Source organism: Helicoverpa armigera, chromosome 17, assembly GCF_030705265.1.
Source record: "Helicoverpa armigera isolate CAAS_96S chromosome 17, ASM3070526v1, whole genome shotgun sequence".
NCBI classification, from domain to species: Eukaryota; Metazoa; Arthropoda; class Insecta; order Lepidoptera; family Noctuidae; genus Helicoverpa; species Helicoverpa armigera.
Window position 1 is genome coordinate 6,840,839 of NC_087136.1, and position 15,145 is coordinate 6,855,983.

General features: G+C 38.7%; 1 protein-coding gene across 1 annotated transcript; it reads left to right on the top strand.

The window, feature by feature from the left end:
* Positions 1-135: 135 nt before the first annotated feature.
* LOC110384316 (isoleucine--tRNA ligase, cytoplasmic) lies at positions 136-15,051 on the top strand. Its single transcript, XM_021345543.3, has 4 exons — positions 136-362; positions 1,038-1,143; positions 1,615-1,816; positions 11,381-15,051. The coding sequence occupies exons 1-4, from the start codon at positions 235-237 to the stop codon at positions 14,581-14,583; spliced, it is 3,639 nt and encodes a 1,212-aa protein (XP_021201218.3). The 5' UTR covers positions 136-234; the 3' UTR covers positions 14,584-15,051.
* Positions 15,052-15,145: the final 94 nt, after the last annotated feature.

Here is a 15,145-nt window from a genome sequence, read left to right on the forward strand (position 1 = left end):
CAAAATAAATAATAATATTCTTCTGGGTGAAATTACATTTATTTTGCATTTTCCAATAAGGACATTCATTTACGTTTTTTTGTACTCGTGTCATTTCGTGTCCGAGTTGTGTGTGTAATCTGCTTCTCAAAAGTTGTGTATGGCAAAATGACGTTTCATTCAGTTTAATTTTATCTGTGTGAAGGTAGTATGATGGCGTGGAATTGAAAAGGTTATAAAATTACAGAAATAACCATGGCCCTAAAAGTGAATAGAGTACCTGAAAATATTGACTTTCCTAAAGAAGAGGAGAAAATTTTAAGCTTTTGGAAAGAAATCGATGCTTTTCACACTTGTCTGAAGCAGTCAAAAAATAAGCCGAGGTAAGGTTACTTAGTTTGTGCGAAAAATTTAAATTTCTTGGGATCAATTGGTTTTATTATGTTACAAAGTATTACTATATTTTGTAGTAAAGTATTATCAATACATGTTCACTAAATACTGAGCATTTCTGATAAGCCACAGACCTTCCTGTTGGGGTAGCACTTTTATACAGTTTATCCATACGGTAAACAGAGTTAACTACATTTTATTAGGTATTCTTTTATATTATTTCTCCTTTTATATTCGAAGTACTCAGTGATGAAAAATGTTGCACTGAGTTGCACCAAAATTCTCATAATAATATGAGACAAGTTTTTGATTTTATAATACTTTATTAGTGTTGCATCATATAAGTACTTTCTAAATGAATGTATTCTGGTGGGCGTTATTTAGCGAATGCATCGAAAAGTGCATATCAAATTACACAACAATATTAATATTTATTGGGTTGCCTGTTTAACTGGGTTGAGGAGGTCAGATAAGCAGTCGCTCCTTGTAAAGCACTGGTACTCAGCTGAATCCGGTTAGACTGGAAGCCAACCCCTACATAATTGGGAGGATGATGATATTTGGAGGATGATGATTAATATTTATTTGGCATCCTCTAAATTCAGGCCTCTAAATACAAATCGTGAGTCATCTTTTTTCATGTTGATGATGAATTAATTTTACAGGTATTCCTTTTACGATGGGCCACCATTTGCTACAGGCCTGCCACATTATGGCCACATCCTTGCTGGAACTATCAAGGATGTTGTCACTCGCTATGCTCATCAACAGGTGAATATTGATAAACAAACAAATAATTTATTTATTCTTTAGGATCTTTCAGATTTTTCAGACTTCGTATCAAAGGAGATTGGGCAAGAATGTATGAAGTTTGGTTCAAATGTCCACCATGAACGAGACCTATATAATTAAATAGTCCACTTAATTTAGAGTAACTTTTACTTTAATTGAAAAATGAAATTAAAAAATGTATAAAATGCTTTATTTGATTTTGCTATAACTTTTTTCTGGCTTTATATTTTTTTTTTTAACTTTTTTAACAAAAAAGTTCTATACAGGCTATCTAGCCATATAGGTCTTGTTTGTGGTGGACATTTGGACCGGAATCGCCCATTGTCCTTTTTGATTCTTATTAATCTCTCAAAGAGAAGCTTAAAATTTTGACGAGTTCCAAACAATAATTTAAAGCTGCTTAATCTCCAAATATCCAAGCAGGATATAAATATTAAATCATTATTTCAGGGATATCACGTAGAGAGGCGATTTGGTTGGGATTGCCATGGGCTACCTGTCGAGTTTGAAATTGATAAAGCTCTGGGAATCAAAGGCCCTGACGATGTTGCTAAAATGGGCATCGATAAATACAATGCAGAATGTCGTAAAATCGTTATGAAGTATGCTGGGGAATGGGAAATGATTGTTACAAGAATGGGTCGTTGGATTGGTAAGTTTTAACTTGCTCCTTCACATAAGTCTACTTTGACAGAATTTGAAAGTATACGCTGCATCATCATATCCTGTATTATGTGTCTTCAAAAACAGAGCAATGATGTGAAGAAGCAGTCCTATGATTCTGTGAAAATATCGAGAATATCAGTCATATCTGTATACAAATCGAGAATATCCTCCCAATTTCTGTCACCACAGGGCTATCTGTCATACTTTACCGCCAAATTTTCAACTGGCGCCATTGCATTCTTGTGATTCATTCGAAACGCGTGAAAAACTTTTTTCTAGTGCAAAAAGATTCGTTCCTAGTGCTTTCAGCCTAGGAAAAGTGAGTTTTTCAGTGCTTTATTTAGAAAACACGGCAGTGTACATAATAAGATGGACTCGGTGAGACGCGGCCGCTCCGGATGGAGGGCAATCGTCGTCGACAAGCTCGAAGGCGTTGGAAAGTAGTTCCTCCTCATCCTCGGAGTTTGAGGAGGGCACGGCTTCGCCCTTGCCTAACAAGCGTTCTCGTGCGTCGGCGAGGAACCGTAAGTACAAGTCTAAACATGTCCGTACCGATCCTCGTGTTGATACTTTGATGTCGCAAATGGCGTATTTGTCTAATTACTTAAGTTTATATCAGTCAGGTTACTGCTATAATGGTAGGGCAGCGCCAAATAGTACAATAACGAGCTCGCAGCCTTCTGCTGCTAAGGACAGTTGTGCGGAACAATTTATTACTTTGCCGGCACAGCCCGAGTCGCTCTCTCTAAATTTGGGTGCCTTAAACACCGAGATAGACGGTAAGAAAAATATTCCACCTAGTGATAAGGATAGGTTTAATGAGTTAAATAAGCTGCAACAATTTGACTCGCAGGCTTGGAATAATTAGATACAAACAAGCTGTGCAAGGTTGCCTTGCAACCCCAGGATTTACAGGCCTTATGGTCAATGATGAGTTGTGTCACTTTAATAAGAGTAAGGATTATTTAGCTGCTACTGAAATGTTTTTAGCTGGTATATCTAACAAAGTCTTAGAGCAGAGACAATTGTTGAAATCGGGTTTACAGAATATTGTAGATAGGGCTAGCGCGGATCCAACTAATTTGAACCCCAAGTCATTGGTGGACAAAATGTCAGAGATTTTTTAATCTGGGTCTTCGAGTTATAAAAATTCAGAGGCCACAATGCAAATTATTTGTGGAAAACGATCTGAATCTATTGAGGTTAGGCGGGACAGGATTACGAAAGAAATTTCAAATACGAACCTTAGGAACACATTGAGGAATGTTCCACCTAGTGCTGAACATTTATTTAGCAGAGAGGCACTACAGCCTATTATACAGTCCCTCGGAGGGTCTCAGGTCTGGCTGAATACTCCAACCTACCTCAAGGAAAGGAAAGTTACAGAGCGGGGTGAGCCCTTTCAAAATAGAAAAAATAATTTTAAAAATAAGTCTAAAAAGTTTGATAAGAAAGGACAATGGGCACAAATATATGGGACCTGGTATACCCCACCAATAGCAATGTCATATATATCATTGGATAGGCCTTTTTATGTAGAACAACATTTACTATGACAGCTTTGCTGAAATGTTTGTCCGTTCTGAGATATAGATCAAAAACTGTGCAAAAGTTAAACTAAAGTTAACTTAACAATCTATTGATATCTCAAGTTTTTAGAGGAAAACTAAGTTGAAATAAGTGTCTCCTGAGTCCTACCTGCTGTACCCGTTAGGGTCCATAATTGTTACTATTATTTTGCATTTCAACCTTATACTGTACCTACTAACTGGATATTGGGCATAATAACAGACCCCACCAATAACAAAGTCATGCATATCGATGGATAGGTTTTTTTAACTGGAACAACATTTACTATGACGGCTTTGTTCTATTGTTTGTCCGTTCTGAGATATAGATAAAATACAAACTTAAAATTAATGCAGATTAACCGTCTTACCAAAAAAACTTTTAAACGTCAGTTTTGTCTATAAAAGTGTCAGATTATGACGTTGAAATAAGGTCCATTTTGCAGCCACAATTTTTTTAGACAAGTGTAAAACAGATGTTTAAGTTTTTGTAGTAAGTCCTTAAGTGTATTTAAAGGAAAATCTATGTATGTCATCAATGTACTAAGTACCTGCTGTGAGTCTGCATTTGTTACTATATTTAGCAGTTCCAGCTTATACTGTACATTGCGGAATGAAATACACGATATGAATATAAGAATAAAATCCACATTTCGTTCATCTTTCTAAGTTAATCTTAGACACCATTGACTGTGTTTGGTATGGCACGTTAAACTGTAGGTCCCGGCTGTCATTGAACATCCTTGGCAGTCGGTACGGGTAGTCAGAAGCCAGTAAGTCTAACACCAGTTTAACCAAAGGGTATCGGGTTGCCCGGGTAACTGGGTGGAGGAGGTTAGATAGGCAGCCGCTTCTTGTAAAGCACTGGTACTTAGCTGAATCCGGTCGGAACATGATTGGGAAAAGGCTCGGAGGATGATGGATGATCCACATTTCGTTCATACGTTACTTTTTACATTTAAATAATTCAATATGATCTTAATAGCCTTTTCCCAGCTATCTTGCGGTCGGCTTCCAGTCTAACCGGATGTAATTGCCTATCTGATCTCCTTTCCCCAGTGATCTGGGCAACTCGATACCTCTTGGTAAGATTGGTTGCCAGTCTCTTTGTCTTCTGTTGTTACCCATGCACGACCATGGACCGACCGCACCAAGCGTTTGCTTATGATCCTTATGATCGATCGACACATGTCATGTGGCTCAAACAAGAGTTTCTCTTTCTCATGATCATTAAATCTTTCTCATTCTAAAGTACATAAAAAATATTGATTCGACCTGCTTTTAGTTTAACCGAATGCAGCTGAGTGTTTTACAAGGAGTGACTGCCTATCTGACCTCCTCAACCCAGCTACCCGGGCAATTCAATACCTCTTGGTTAGACTGGTGTCAGACTTACTGAATTATGACTACCTGCAATGATAGCCAAGGATGTTCAATGACAACCGGGACCTACAGTTTAACGTGTCATTGGTGTGTCCAAGATATGTATACATAGGTAGACAGTACATACAAACTTAGAAAAGTTCCATTGGTACTTGCCTGACCTGGAATCGAACCCGCGCACTTGAAAGGTTGGTTCTTTACCGACAAGGCCACCACGACTTACATAATGATTATAAAAAAAATAATAAAAAAATAAAGACATTGGTCTTATTTTTCAAAGAAAATCAGATTACAGTGTTGATTAGCATTGTTTTTTAGCCATATCTCAGAACGGACAAACAATAGAACAAAGCTGTCATAGTAAATGTTGTTCCAATTAAAAAAACCTATCCATCGATATGCATGACTTTGTTATTGGTGGGGTCTGTTATTATGCCCAATATCCAGTTAGTAGGTACAGTATAAGGTTGAAATGCAAAATAATAGTAACAATTATGGACCCTAACGGGTACAGCAGGTAGGACTCAGGAGACTTACACTTATTTCAACTTAGTTTTTCCTCTAAAAACTTGAGATATCAATAGATTGTTAAGTTAACTTTAGTTTAACTTTTGCACAGTTTTTGATCTATGTCTCAGAACGGACAAACATTTCAGCAAAGCTGTCATAGTAAATGTTGTTCTACGTAAAAAGGCCTATCCAATGATATGTATGACATCGCTATTGGTGGGGTATACCAATCTGCCCAATGTCCTTTAAGCATACTTCTAATACAAATATAATAAAAACCGGCCCTTTCGTCAACGTTCCACTAACACAGCCAATAATGATAAGTCCACCAGATCTAAAGAAGAATGACTCTCACCGGGTGTTCAGAGGAGGTTGCCTAAAATTCTCCACCGAGAGATGGGCTCAGTTGGGAGCAAACCAGTTCATTTTAAACACTATAGCCAATTACCGCTTGCCATTCAGAAGCAAACCTCCCCTGACATATCCCGGTCAGAACTTTTTAAAGTGTATAGCCACCAAAGTTTCCCTGGAAATGACAAGAGTGATTCAGGATTTAAAGATGCAGGGCATCCTGGAGAAGCCAGCAGTGGTGGACCCCGGTTTCTTCTCCAAAATGTTTTTAATAAAGAAGGCGGATGGGGGATTGAGACCCATCTTCGACCTCAAGGCTTTGAACAGGTACATAGCCACAAAGCATTTTTACCTAATTTCGCAATTAGACATAGTTACCTTTCTTCAAGCAAACGACTGGCTAGTGAAGATAGATCTTCACCAAGCCTATTTCCATTTGTGTTTCGCGGAGACTCACTGACGGTTTTTGAGGGTTGTTTACAATGGAGAAATTCTCCAGTTAACTGCTCTGCCATTTGGCCTATCATCGGCGCCCCGTGTATTTGCGGCAGTCTCAAACTGGGTGGCAGAGATCCTCAGGAATCGAGGCATTCGTCTTTTGGTTTATTTGGACGACTTCCTCCTAGCTTTTCAGGACAGATCCAAGTTAATGGCACAAGTTGCGGAAACGTTGGCCGTCTTGGAGTCTTTGGGTTGGCACGTGAATTACCAGAAGTCGGTGACGGAACCAACACACAAGTTGGAATACTTGGGCCTGGTCTGGGATACTCAGTACCTAACAATCGCCTTGCCCATCAGAAAAGTAGAAGGAATAAAAGCCTCCCTGACAAAGCTATTAAAGCGGGACAACTGCTCGTTAAGAGAGTTGCAAAGCAAGGGAAAACTAAACTCCGCCAACTATGCGATTCCCCAGGGCCGTCTTCACTGTCGAAAGGCCCAACTCTTCCTGAGAAAGTTCTCCCGGAGAAACCAGAAGAGAAAATTGAGTTCCGGAGTGCGAGAGGACTTCCGGTGGTGGTTGGAAGCAGTATAGGGCTGTCTAAACCCGTTACTCAAGAAAGTTACCTCTTTCTTGACCACAGACGCAGCGGATGCGGGCTGGGGAGCAAGTCTAAACAGCAAGTCAGGCAAATGGGCCGCGAACCAAAAAGCCTGGCACTCGAACCTAAAAGAGATTTATGCCGTTTATGCGGTAATAAGGTCACAGGGGTCATTGTTACAGAATGCCCACATTTTGGTTCAGACCGACAATCGGACTCTAGTAGCGTACATAAGGAATCAGGGTGGGACTCGGTCCTTGAAGCTGTTAGGCCTAACAACCCAGTTGTTAGAGTTGACTTGTCGGCTGAACATAACGATGACAGCGTACCACCTGCCAGGAAACCTAAACGGCATTGCAGATTGCCTGTCAAGGGGAAAGTCAGTACCCGAGTGGGACCTGCTGCCACCAGCCACGGAGGCAGTGCTCAGACAATGGGGGGTTCCAGAAATAGATCTCTTTGCTACAAGAGACACGGCAGTAGTTTCAAGGTATGTCAGTCTAGACTCAAGGGATGGCTCCGCAGAGTTCTGCGACGCCTTCAGCCAAACTTGGGACTTTCAAACAGCTTGGGTATTTCCACCTCCAAGCATGATGCCCAGAATTCTGGCACATCTGAACAAGGCAAGAGGGACATACATTGTGATAGCGCCACAGTGGACCCAGTGCTTTTGGTTTCCCGACCTGAAGACACGCGCGCAAGTACCCCCACTTCCCATAGAGAACCTGAGGGAGGTGCTGCTGGACAGGACGACGGGACTACCTCCACCGTCAGTGGACAAGCTAGTACTTCAGGCTTGGAAAATTGGGGGTGGGGAGATCAAGTAAAGGACTGGAGCAGAGACGAACAAAGATTGTTGAGAAGTAGCTGGCGCCCCTCCACTGTTAATACGTATAGTGCACCTTTAAAAAGATGAATACTTTGGTGTGAATCCAATGGAGTGGATAATAAGTGCCCAGAGGGCAAGGACCTAGCCAGATTTTTAGCTAATTTACACTTAGAGAAAGGTTTTGCATACAGCACGGTAATGTTGCACAAGTCTGCTGTCTCAACTTACTGTGCACCTAGGGTTGAGAACTTGGCCAAAAATTTTTTCGTTCAGCAGGTTTTAAAGGCAGTGAGTCTAGCTAAACCACGCCCAGCAAAGCTACCAGTATGGGATGTTAAAATATTGTATGAGTGGTTAAAGTCTTCAGAATTTCCAGACACTCTTTTTTATCAAAGCAGACACACTGCATTGATTCTTTTACTTGCATCTGGCCGAAGGTTGTATGATCTTACACTTTTGGAGCTTGGTGATCAAGGATATGCTGAAACTGAGGACACAGTAACATTCTGGCCAAAATTTGGCTCAAAAACAGACACAAGTTCTCATAGACAATCAGGCTGGCTTCTCATGAAGCACCAAGATTCTAAGCTTTGCCCAGTCACTAACGTTAAGAAGTTAGTCAAGATTTCAGAGACTAGACGCAATCAAACTACAAATGTTAATTCCCTTTTTATATCAATCACCGGTGATACAAAGCCTGCCTCTAAGACCATGATCTCAGGATGGGTGAGGTCAGCCTTCAAATTGGCACAGATAGATGGCTACTCTCCAGGCAGCATAAGGTCAGCAGTGACCTCCAGGGGATGGCTAGACAATAGACCTATACAGGAGATATTAGAAAGAGGAAACTGGAAGTGTGTGGAAACCTTTTCTAAATATTATTGTAGAAATATAAATAAGCGTGTCAGTGAAGATGTTCCTGGTCTACTTTATAATAATTTTAAAACAATGTGATTAAGAGCCCCCGCAGACCACAGATTTTTTATCGGCCGATAGTTTGGTCGGGCTCTTAATCAGTACGCAGATGTAAGCAAGTGCGCACACTACGACGATTTGGTATCGGCCGATAAACAAGTTTGATGGGCTTCCCGATTCCATTCAAACTAAACTGTCGGCAAACTATCGGCCGACCGTATAATCAGTATTGGCTCCCTACTACACACGCACACATGACGATTTTTTAGTCGGCCGACTAAGCCGATAGTTCAGTTCGCTCCGAGCTTTGACAGCGAATGGTCGGTCGCGCGTGTTTTGTAAAATGGCGTCGCCCAATTCTCAGTCACTTATTTCGGAATCTTCGATCGTAACTTTTTATGTTATGCGCTAGTTATGCTCATTCGATAAAAGGCGAATTTTTTTTTCGGATAATCGAGTAATTTGGAATGCATAGTGTAAAATTTTCCATGTAATAATCTATCACTAAAGATAGGATGCACCCAATACTCTCGGGATCTCTTTTTAATTTTCCTTCTCCGGTGTATGAGAGCAATAATAACATTTCTATGCAATGTTTTATTAATTTTCATTGTGCGGTGCGACCACTCTTTTCACCAGTTGGTTAGAAACCAGCAAACAGTCGGCAGACAGTTGCTATAGTTTGCGCACTCATCACCGACTAAACTGTTTAGTTGGCTCGGTGTGCGTACTAGCAGGCCAACCCGATTAAACTATCGGCCGATAAAAAGTCTGTGGTCTGCGGGGGCTCTAATAGTGATTATATTTGATTATTTATGAGAATGTGATTTGGATCTCAATTATTAAGACTGAACAGCTGAAGTGTTTATGTTTGAAAATTATTTGTTAATTTGTGGCAGTTAAACTGCATTTTTATTTATCAATCCTAAGAAGGAAGTTGTGTTTTTTGTTTTCATATTGAATTGTTTAATTTGAGTTTCTTGGTAAGAAAAATATAAATATTTTAAACTAATAGTGTGGTTGGATTTTGTTCTTAACATTTTCCCAGCAAATATTGAAAGTTAAAGATAGTTCAAAGAGAGTGATAAGAATTTTTTTTATAAGGAAGTACCTAGTAATTTATATTACTCTCACATTGCATTCTTGTGTTTTATAATTTCTGATCACCAGCAGATATCAAACAGGTCTTCACATCATTGCTGTGTTTTCGAAGACATATAATATGACTGTTTTGCATTAAGACAAAACAGGTATTATATGTAGAAGAAAACACAGCAATGAGCCAAGGTTCTTGCTGATGATGAAGACTGCAATGCACAGTGATTCACGTTCCATACAAAGGCGGCCATAAATACGAAACTCACAAATACTTTTAATTAATTTATTTTACACGTTGAAATATGTTAAGATAAGTGTAAATTATTAAAATTATAACATAACCACATTCATTTCACAAAAATATCATACTATTTAGGTGTAAAAATTACTCGCAGTAATTTTTTTTAGACGATAAACCTAAAACATGTCATACTGCGACTTTTAATGAAAAATCTATATAAATAAAGGTTATTTATATTAAAAACAACCAAAGGAATAAAATAAAACAGCAAAAATACATGAACAACCCTTTTTGCAAATACACACAAAACACAAAATATACCAGAATACATTCAAGCTCAAAAGTATTTACTACAAACAGATAACAAATCTAGAACATATTTTGATAGCACACCTTTTGTTTTTGACAGGGAACTTTCGTAAACCTGTTGGGAAGGGATCTGAATGAAGAAGTTGATGGTTCAACTTTGCCAGACTTCTGAGATAAATGTAACTCAATTCGCTCTACATCAATATTTTCAACTACATTCAGCCAATCTGAATATTTCTCTATAAATTTAGACCTACTACGATTTGATTTTGCCCAATAATGAGAAATTCGTTTACATACATTCATAATTTTATTACTTAAAGTCTCTAGATTGATATTTATGATGTCATCCGAAAGGCACGATGTTTCGGTCAAAGTATTCGGGACATGTTGCATTTTTCATTTGGACTACCCTCTTTAGAGTGCCAAATGTCAAAAATAGTCGTCCTCGAAACAGAACATTTGAAAGCTTTACCTAAAACAACATGAAAGCTGAACTTAAAATATAAAGTTTTTTCAATACTATGGACATGCATACTTTGACACTCCTTTAACCCAAGAAGGGGCAGAAAGATGCAGATGAAACTTATATGGTTTTATAAGAACATCCTCTTTATTCGAAAAACATTTGCCTCAAGTGCAGCACTGAGCAGCAAAAAGTTATAGGTCCAAATGAAATCAAAGTATACCAAACAAATCTACAAAAACGCTACCTTCAATAAAAAAAATAAAAAAAAAAATTAAACGCATTAAAAAAAATAAAAAAGTAGTTGATAATAGAAGTACATACCTTGGTCTTGGCCCTCCATACTATCACCATACGTAAACACTTGATTTGGAATAGTGACACTCAAAAACAAAGTGGTAAGTTTTGATGTCTCACACGTTGCGATAATTAGACTCGAGATGCGCCAACTTCCGATGCACAAAAGTGGTCAATAAGTTGACCTTATGACACGGGTATTTAGAGTTTTTGGTAGCTTCTTTACTTGTTAATCAGTTAGTAAGTAGATCTAATGGGGATAAGCCTATGACATTTTTCGATTTATGGCCTTAGAGTGAATCACTGTGCAATGGCGCCGGTTGAAAATTTGGCGGTAAAGTATGACAGATAGCCCTGTGGTGACAGAAATTGGGAGGATATTCTCGATTTGTATACAGATATGACTGATATTCTCGATATTTTCACAGAATCATAGGACTGCTTCTTCACATCATTACTGTGTTTTCTTCTACATATAATACCTGTTTTGACTTAATGCAAAACAGTCATATTTTTGGTGAGTAAATATTTTTTTTGTTTCAGACTTCAAGAATGATTATAAAACTCTTTACCCGTGGTTCATGGAATCTATTTGGTGGGTTTTCAAGGAGCTGTACAACAAAGGCTTGGTGTATCAAGGAGTGAAAGTAATGCCTTACTCCACAGCCTGTTCTACCCCTCTGTCTAACTTTGAATCTGGACAGAACTACAAAGATGTTGTAGATCCTGCAGTTGTAGTTTCATTTCCTACAGCTGAAGGCTTCTCATTGCTTGCTTGGACCACCACTCCATGGACTCTTCCCAGTAACCTAGCCCTCTGTGTCAATCCAAAACTTATTTATTTAAAAGTTAAAGAAAAGAGCACAGGTAACTGTTATGTTTTACAAGAATCAAGGTTTCCTGCTGTTTTCAAAAATGTTGATGAGTTTGATATCCTAGATAAGTTTGTTGGGGAGAAGCTTAGAGGCATTAAATATACTCCAATTTTTGATTATTTTGTGAACCAATGTCCAAAGGCTTTCCAAGTGCTGGTTGATGGGTATGTAACGGATGACTCTGGTACTGGTATTGTTCACCAAGCCCCTTACTTTGGTGAAGACGATTTTAGAGTTTGTCTTGCAGCAGGGATCATCACTCGAGACCAGGATATAATATGCCCTGTAGATCCTAGTGGCAGGTTTATGGAGCCAGTCAAAGACTTCTTGGGGCAGCATGTTAAGGATGCAGATAAAAACATTATAGCTAATTTGAAGGCTCGGAACAGCCTTGTTCAGTTAGGTCAAGTCAAGCATAGTTATCCATTCTGTTGGCGATCAGAAACTCCTCTTATTTACAAAGCTGTACCTTCTTGGTTTGTTCGCGTTGAACAAATGAATCAGGAACTACTGAAATCATGTGAAGCTACATATTGGGTACCAGAGTATGTGAAAGAGAAAAGGTTTAGAAACTGGCTTAAAGAAGCTCGCGACTGGGCCATCAGTCGTAATAGGTACTGGGGAACGCCAATTCCTTTATGGATCTCAAGTGATAGACAGGAGGTAGTATGTGTTGGCAGCATTGCCGAATTAGAAGCCCTCACTGGCAAAGAAGTTAAAGATTTGCATAGGGAAAGCATAGACCATTTGGAGATCCCTTCGTCTCGTCCTGGGCAGCCGCCACTTAAAAGAGTTTCTGAAGTCTTCGACTGTTGGTTTGAATCAGGATCTATGCCTTACGCTCAATGTCATTATCCATTTGAAAACAAAAAGGAGTTTGAGGAAGTTTTCCCTGCTAATTTCATTGCTGAAGGTATTGACCAAACAAGAGGTTGGTTTTATACTCTTATTGTCTTATCAACAGCACTGTTTAAAAAGCCGCCATTTAAGAACCTTATCGCTAATGGTTTAGTGTTAGCTTCTGATGGGCAAAAAATGTCGAAGAGAAAGAAGAACTACCCGGATCCTCTTGAAGTTGTAACTAAGTATGGTGCTGATGCTTTAAGACTTTATCTTGTGAATTCTCCCGTGGTGAAAGCAGAAAATCTCCGATTTAAAGAAGAGGGCGTTAGGGACATTATAAAAGACGTGTTTTTGCCATGGTATAATGCTTTCAGATTCCTGATGCAAAATGTTGAAAGAATTGTTCAGGAGGATAAAATTGATTACAGGTTTAACGAAAAGGCCGTCAGAGAAAACGTTATGGATAAGTGGATTACGTCGTTTACGCAATCTCTTATCCAATTCGTCAAAAAAGAGATGGCTGCTTATAGATTATACACTGTCGTGCCAAGGTTGACGAAGTTTATTGATCACCTTACCAACTGGTATTTGAGAATGAACAGGAAAAGGCTGAAGGGTGAGAGTGGCGTTAAAGACTGCCAAGTCGCTTTGGATACGTTATTCGGCGTGCTATTTGATATGGTGCGAGTCATGGCACCTTTCACTCCCTTCCTTACTGAGTTGATGTACAAGACCCTGCGCCAACTCTTACCTGGCGATTCACTCGAAAGTGTGCACTTTAACATGATGCCTGATCCAAAGTTAGAATTAGTGGATACTGACATAGAAAGAGCTGTGCAAAGAATGCAGGCAGTTATCGAACTAGGTAGAGTTGTGAGAGACAGAAAAACAGTACCCATCAAGTATCCTTTGCCAGAAATGGTTGTCATTCACCGTGATTCCAATTATCTGGACGACATAAAATCATTAGAACGATATGTCTTAGAAGAGCTAAATATTAAGAAAGTCTTATTAACAAGTGACAAAGAAAAGTATGGCATTACGCTGAGAGCAGAGCCAGACCATAAAATACTGGGAACAAGGTTGAAAGGCGATTTTAAGGCAGTTACGCAAGGTTTGAAAGACCTTAATAATGAGCAATGTGAAAAACTGATTGCTGATGGATTTATTGAACTAGTTGGACATCGCATTGATGTGTCTGAAGTGAGAATGATATTCCAGGCGCAAGGCAATGATCAATACGAAGCTCATAGCGACAATGATGTGCTGATTCTTCTTAATGTCACTCCCGATCAGGATATGCTTGACGAAGGTTTCGCTAGGGAAATAATTAATAGAGTCCAGAAATTACGGAAGAAAGCTCATTTAGTGCCAACTGATGACGTTAATATTTACTTCTCTGTGAACAAGTCCAGCGACATTTTGCGTATCATAAATTTGCACAGAGAGTTCATCGAGAGTACAGTGAAAGGGCCACTTATCACAATCGAACAAATCAAACCATCTATGCCAGTAGTTATTGAAGAGACGCAAGAACTAAAAGGATCGTTGCTAAAATTGGTCATTACTTGGAGGAAAGAAGTAGAACTTCCCGCGAATCCGTGGGCAAATGTTATTCTCCAAGATTTAACACCGAGGTTTGGAGTTTCGAGTAAGCAAGCCAGTATCATACTTAAGGATAAAACAAATAAGTTTATAAGCTTAGAGAACTTGTACAAAGAGGTAAGTGTACTATTTGGTTTATACGGCGTGAAGTTTACGTTATGGTGTAATGGGGTGGAAGTAACTGACACTTCAAACTTAAATTCTAAAACGTTGGTAGCTGCACCGAAAAAGCCTAAAGATAGCGAGTCTGCAGCAAGTCCGTTCTGCAAATTCATTAATATCGCGAATGGCACAAAATCGGTTACTTTGTTCTTAGAAAATCCGATCGGAAAACATACTTTGAATCAGGATGAAGCTTTAAAGTTTGTAACTGAATATTTGGGAATAAAAGCGAGTGATGTAGACAAGAAACTATTTAAATAGAGTCGTTAACGTTTGTCCAACTTCAAGTATAAAGAGTAGACACAAATAATATTTAGATGAAGCATTGAGAACTAACATACATTTTAAACTAATATCATGTAATCTTGTTTATGCTGCATTTAAAATGCAATGTAGTATTGTGTTAAATATTTAATTATGTTGCAATGCTATCTTTGTAACAACATCGCATGCTTTATTTGCGTGCTGTGCATGTAATAGTTATTGTTGGCGACGCTCAGTTTTCTTATAATATGAAGTCAGAACAACGTTTTACCCCCCATTGTGATCTAAATATTTTTCTCGAAAAATTGTTAAATGATTTCAAAAACAAAAGACAGATATAATAATTCACACTTTGGTATTGATGTTTGTGGGTATAGGAATCTTTGTGCTGAAATCTTCTTATTGTGGTATTTTAATCTTCGACGCGTCTCACTTGTCTTATTTAATAAATTATTGTTGATCCCATTTTGTTTTTCATTGCAATACCCTAATGAACAATGCACGATCCTCCCACTTCATCTTTATTTTAAATCGGATATTTAGTAGGAAATAAAACAAT

What these genes read in the sequence shown, in the direction of transcription:
- LOC110384316 (XM_021345543.3), top strand. Translation starts at nt 235, where the DNA reads ATGGCCCTAAAAGTGAATAGAGTACCTGAAAATATTGACTTTCCTAAA. An exon ending in CAGTCAAAAAATAAGCCGAG is followed by an intron (nt 363 to 1,037) that starts GTAAGGTTACTT and finishes TTAATTTTACAG; the next exon opens with GTATTCCTTTTACGATGGGC. An exon ending in AAGAATGGGTCGTTGGATTG is followed by an intron (nt 1,817 to 11,380) that starts GTAAGTTTTAAC and finishes TTTTTGTTTCAG; the next exon opens with ACTTCAAGAATGATTATAAA.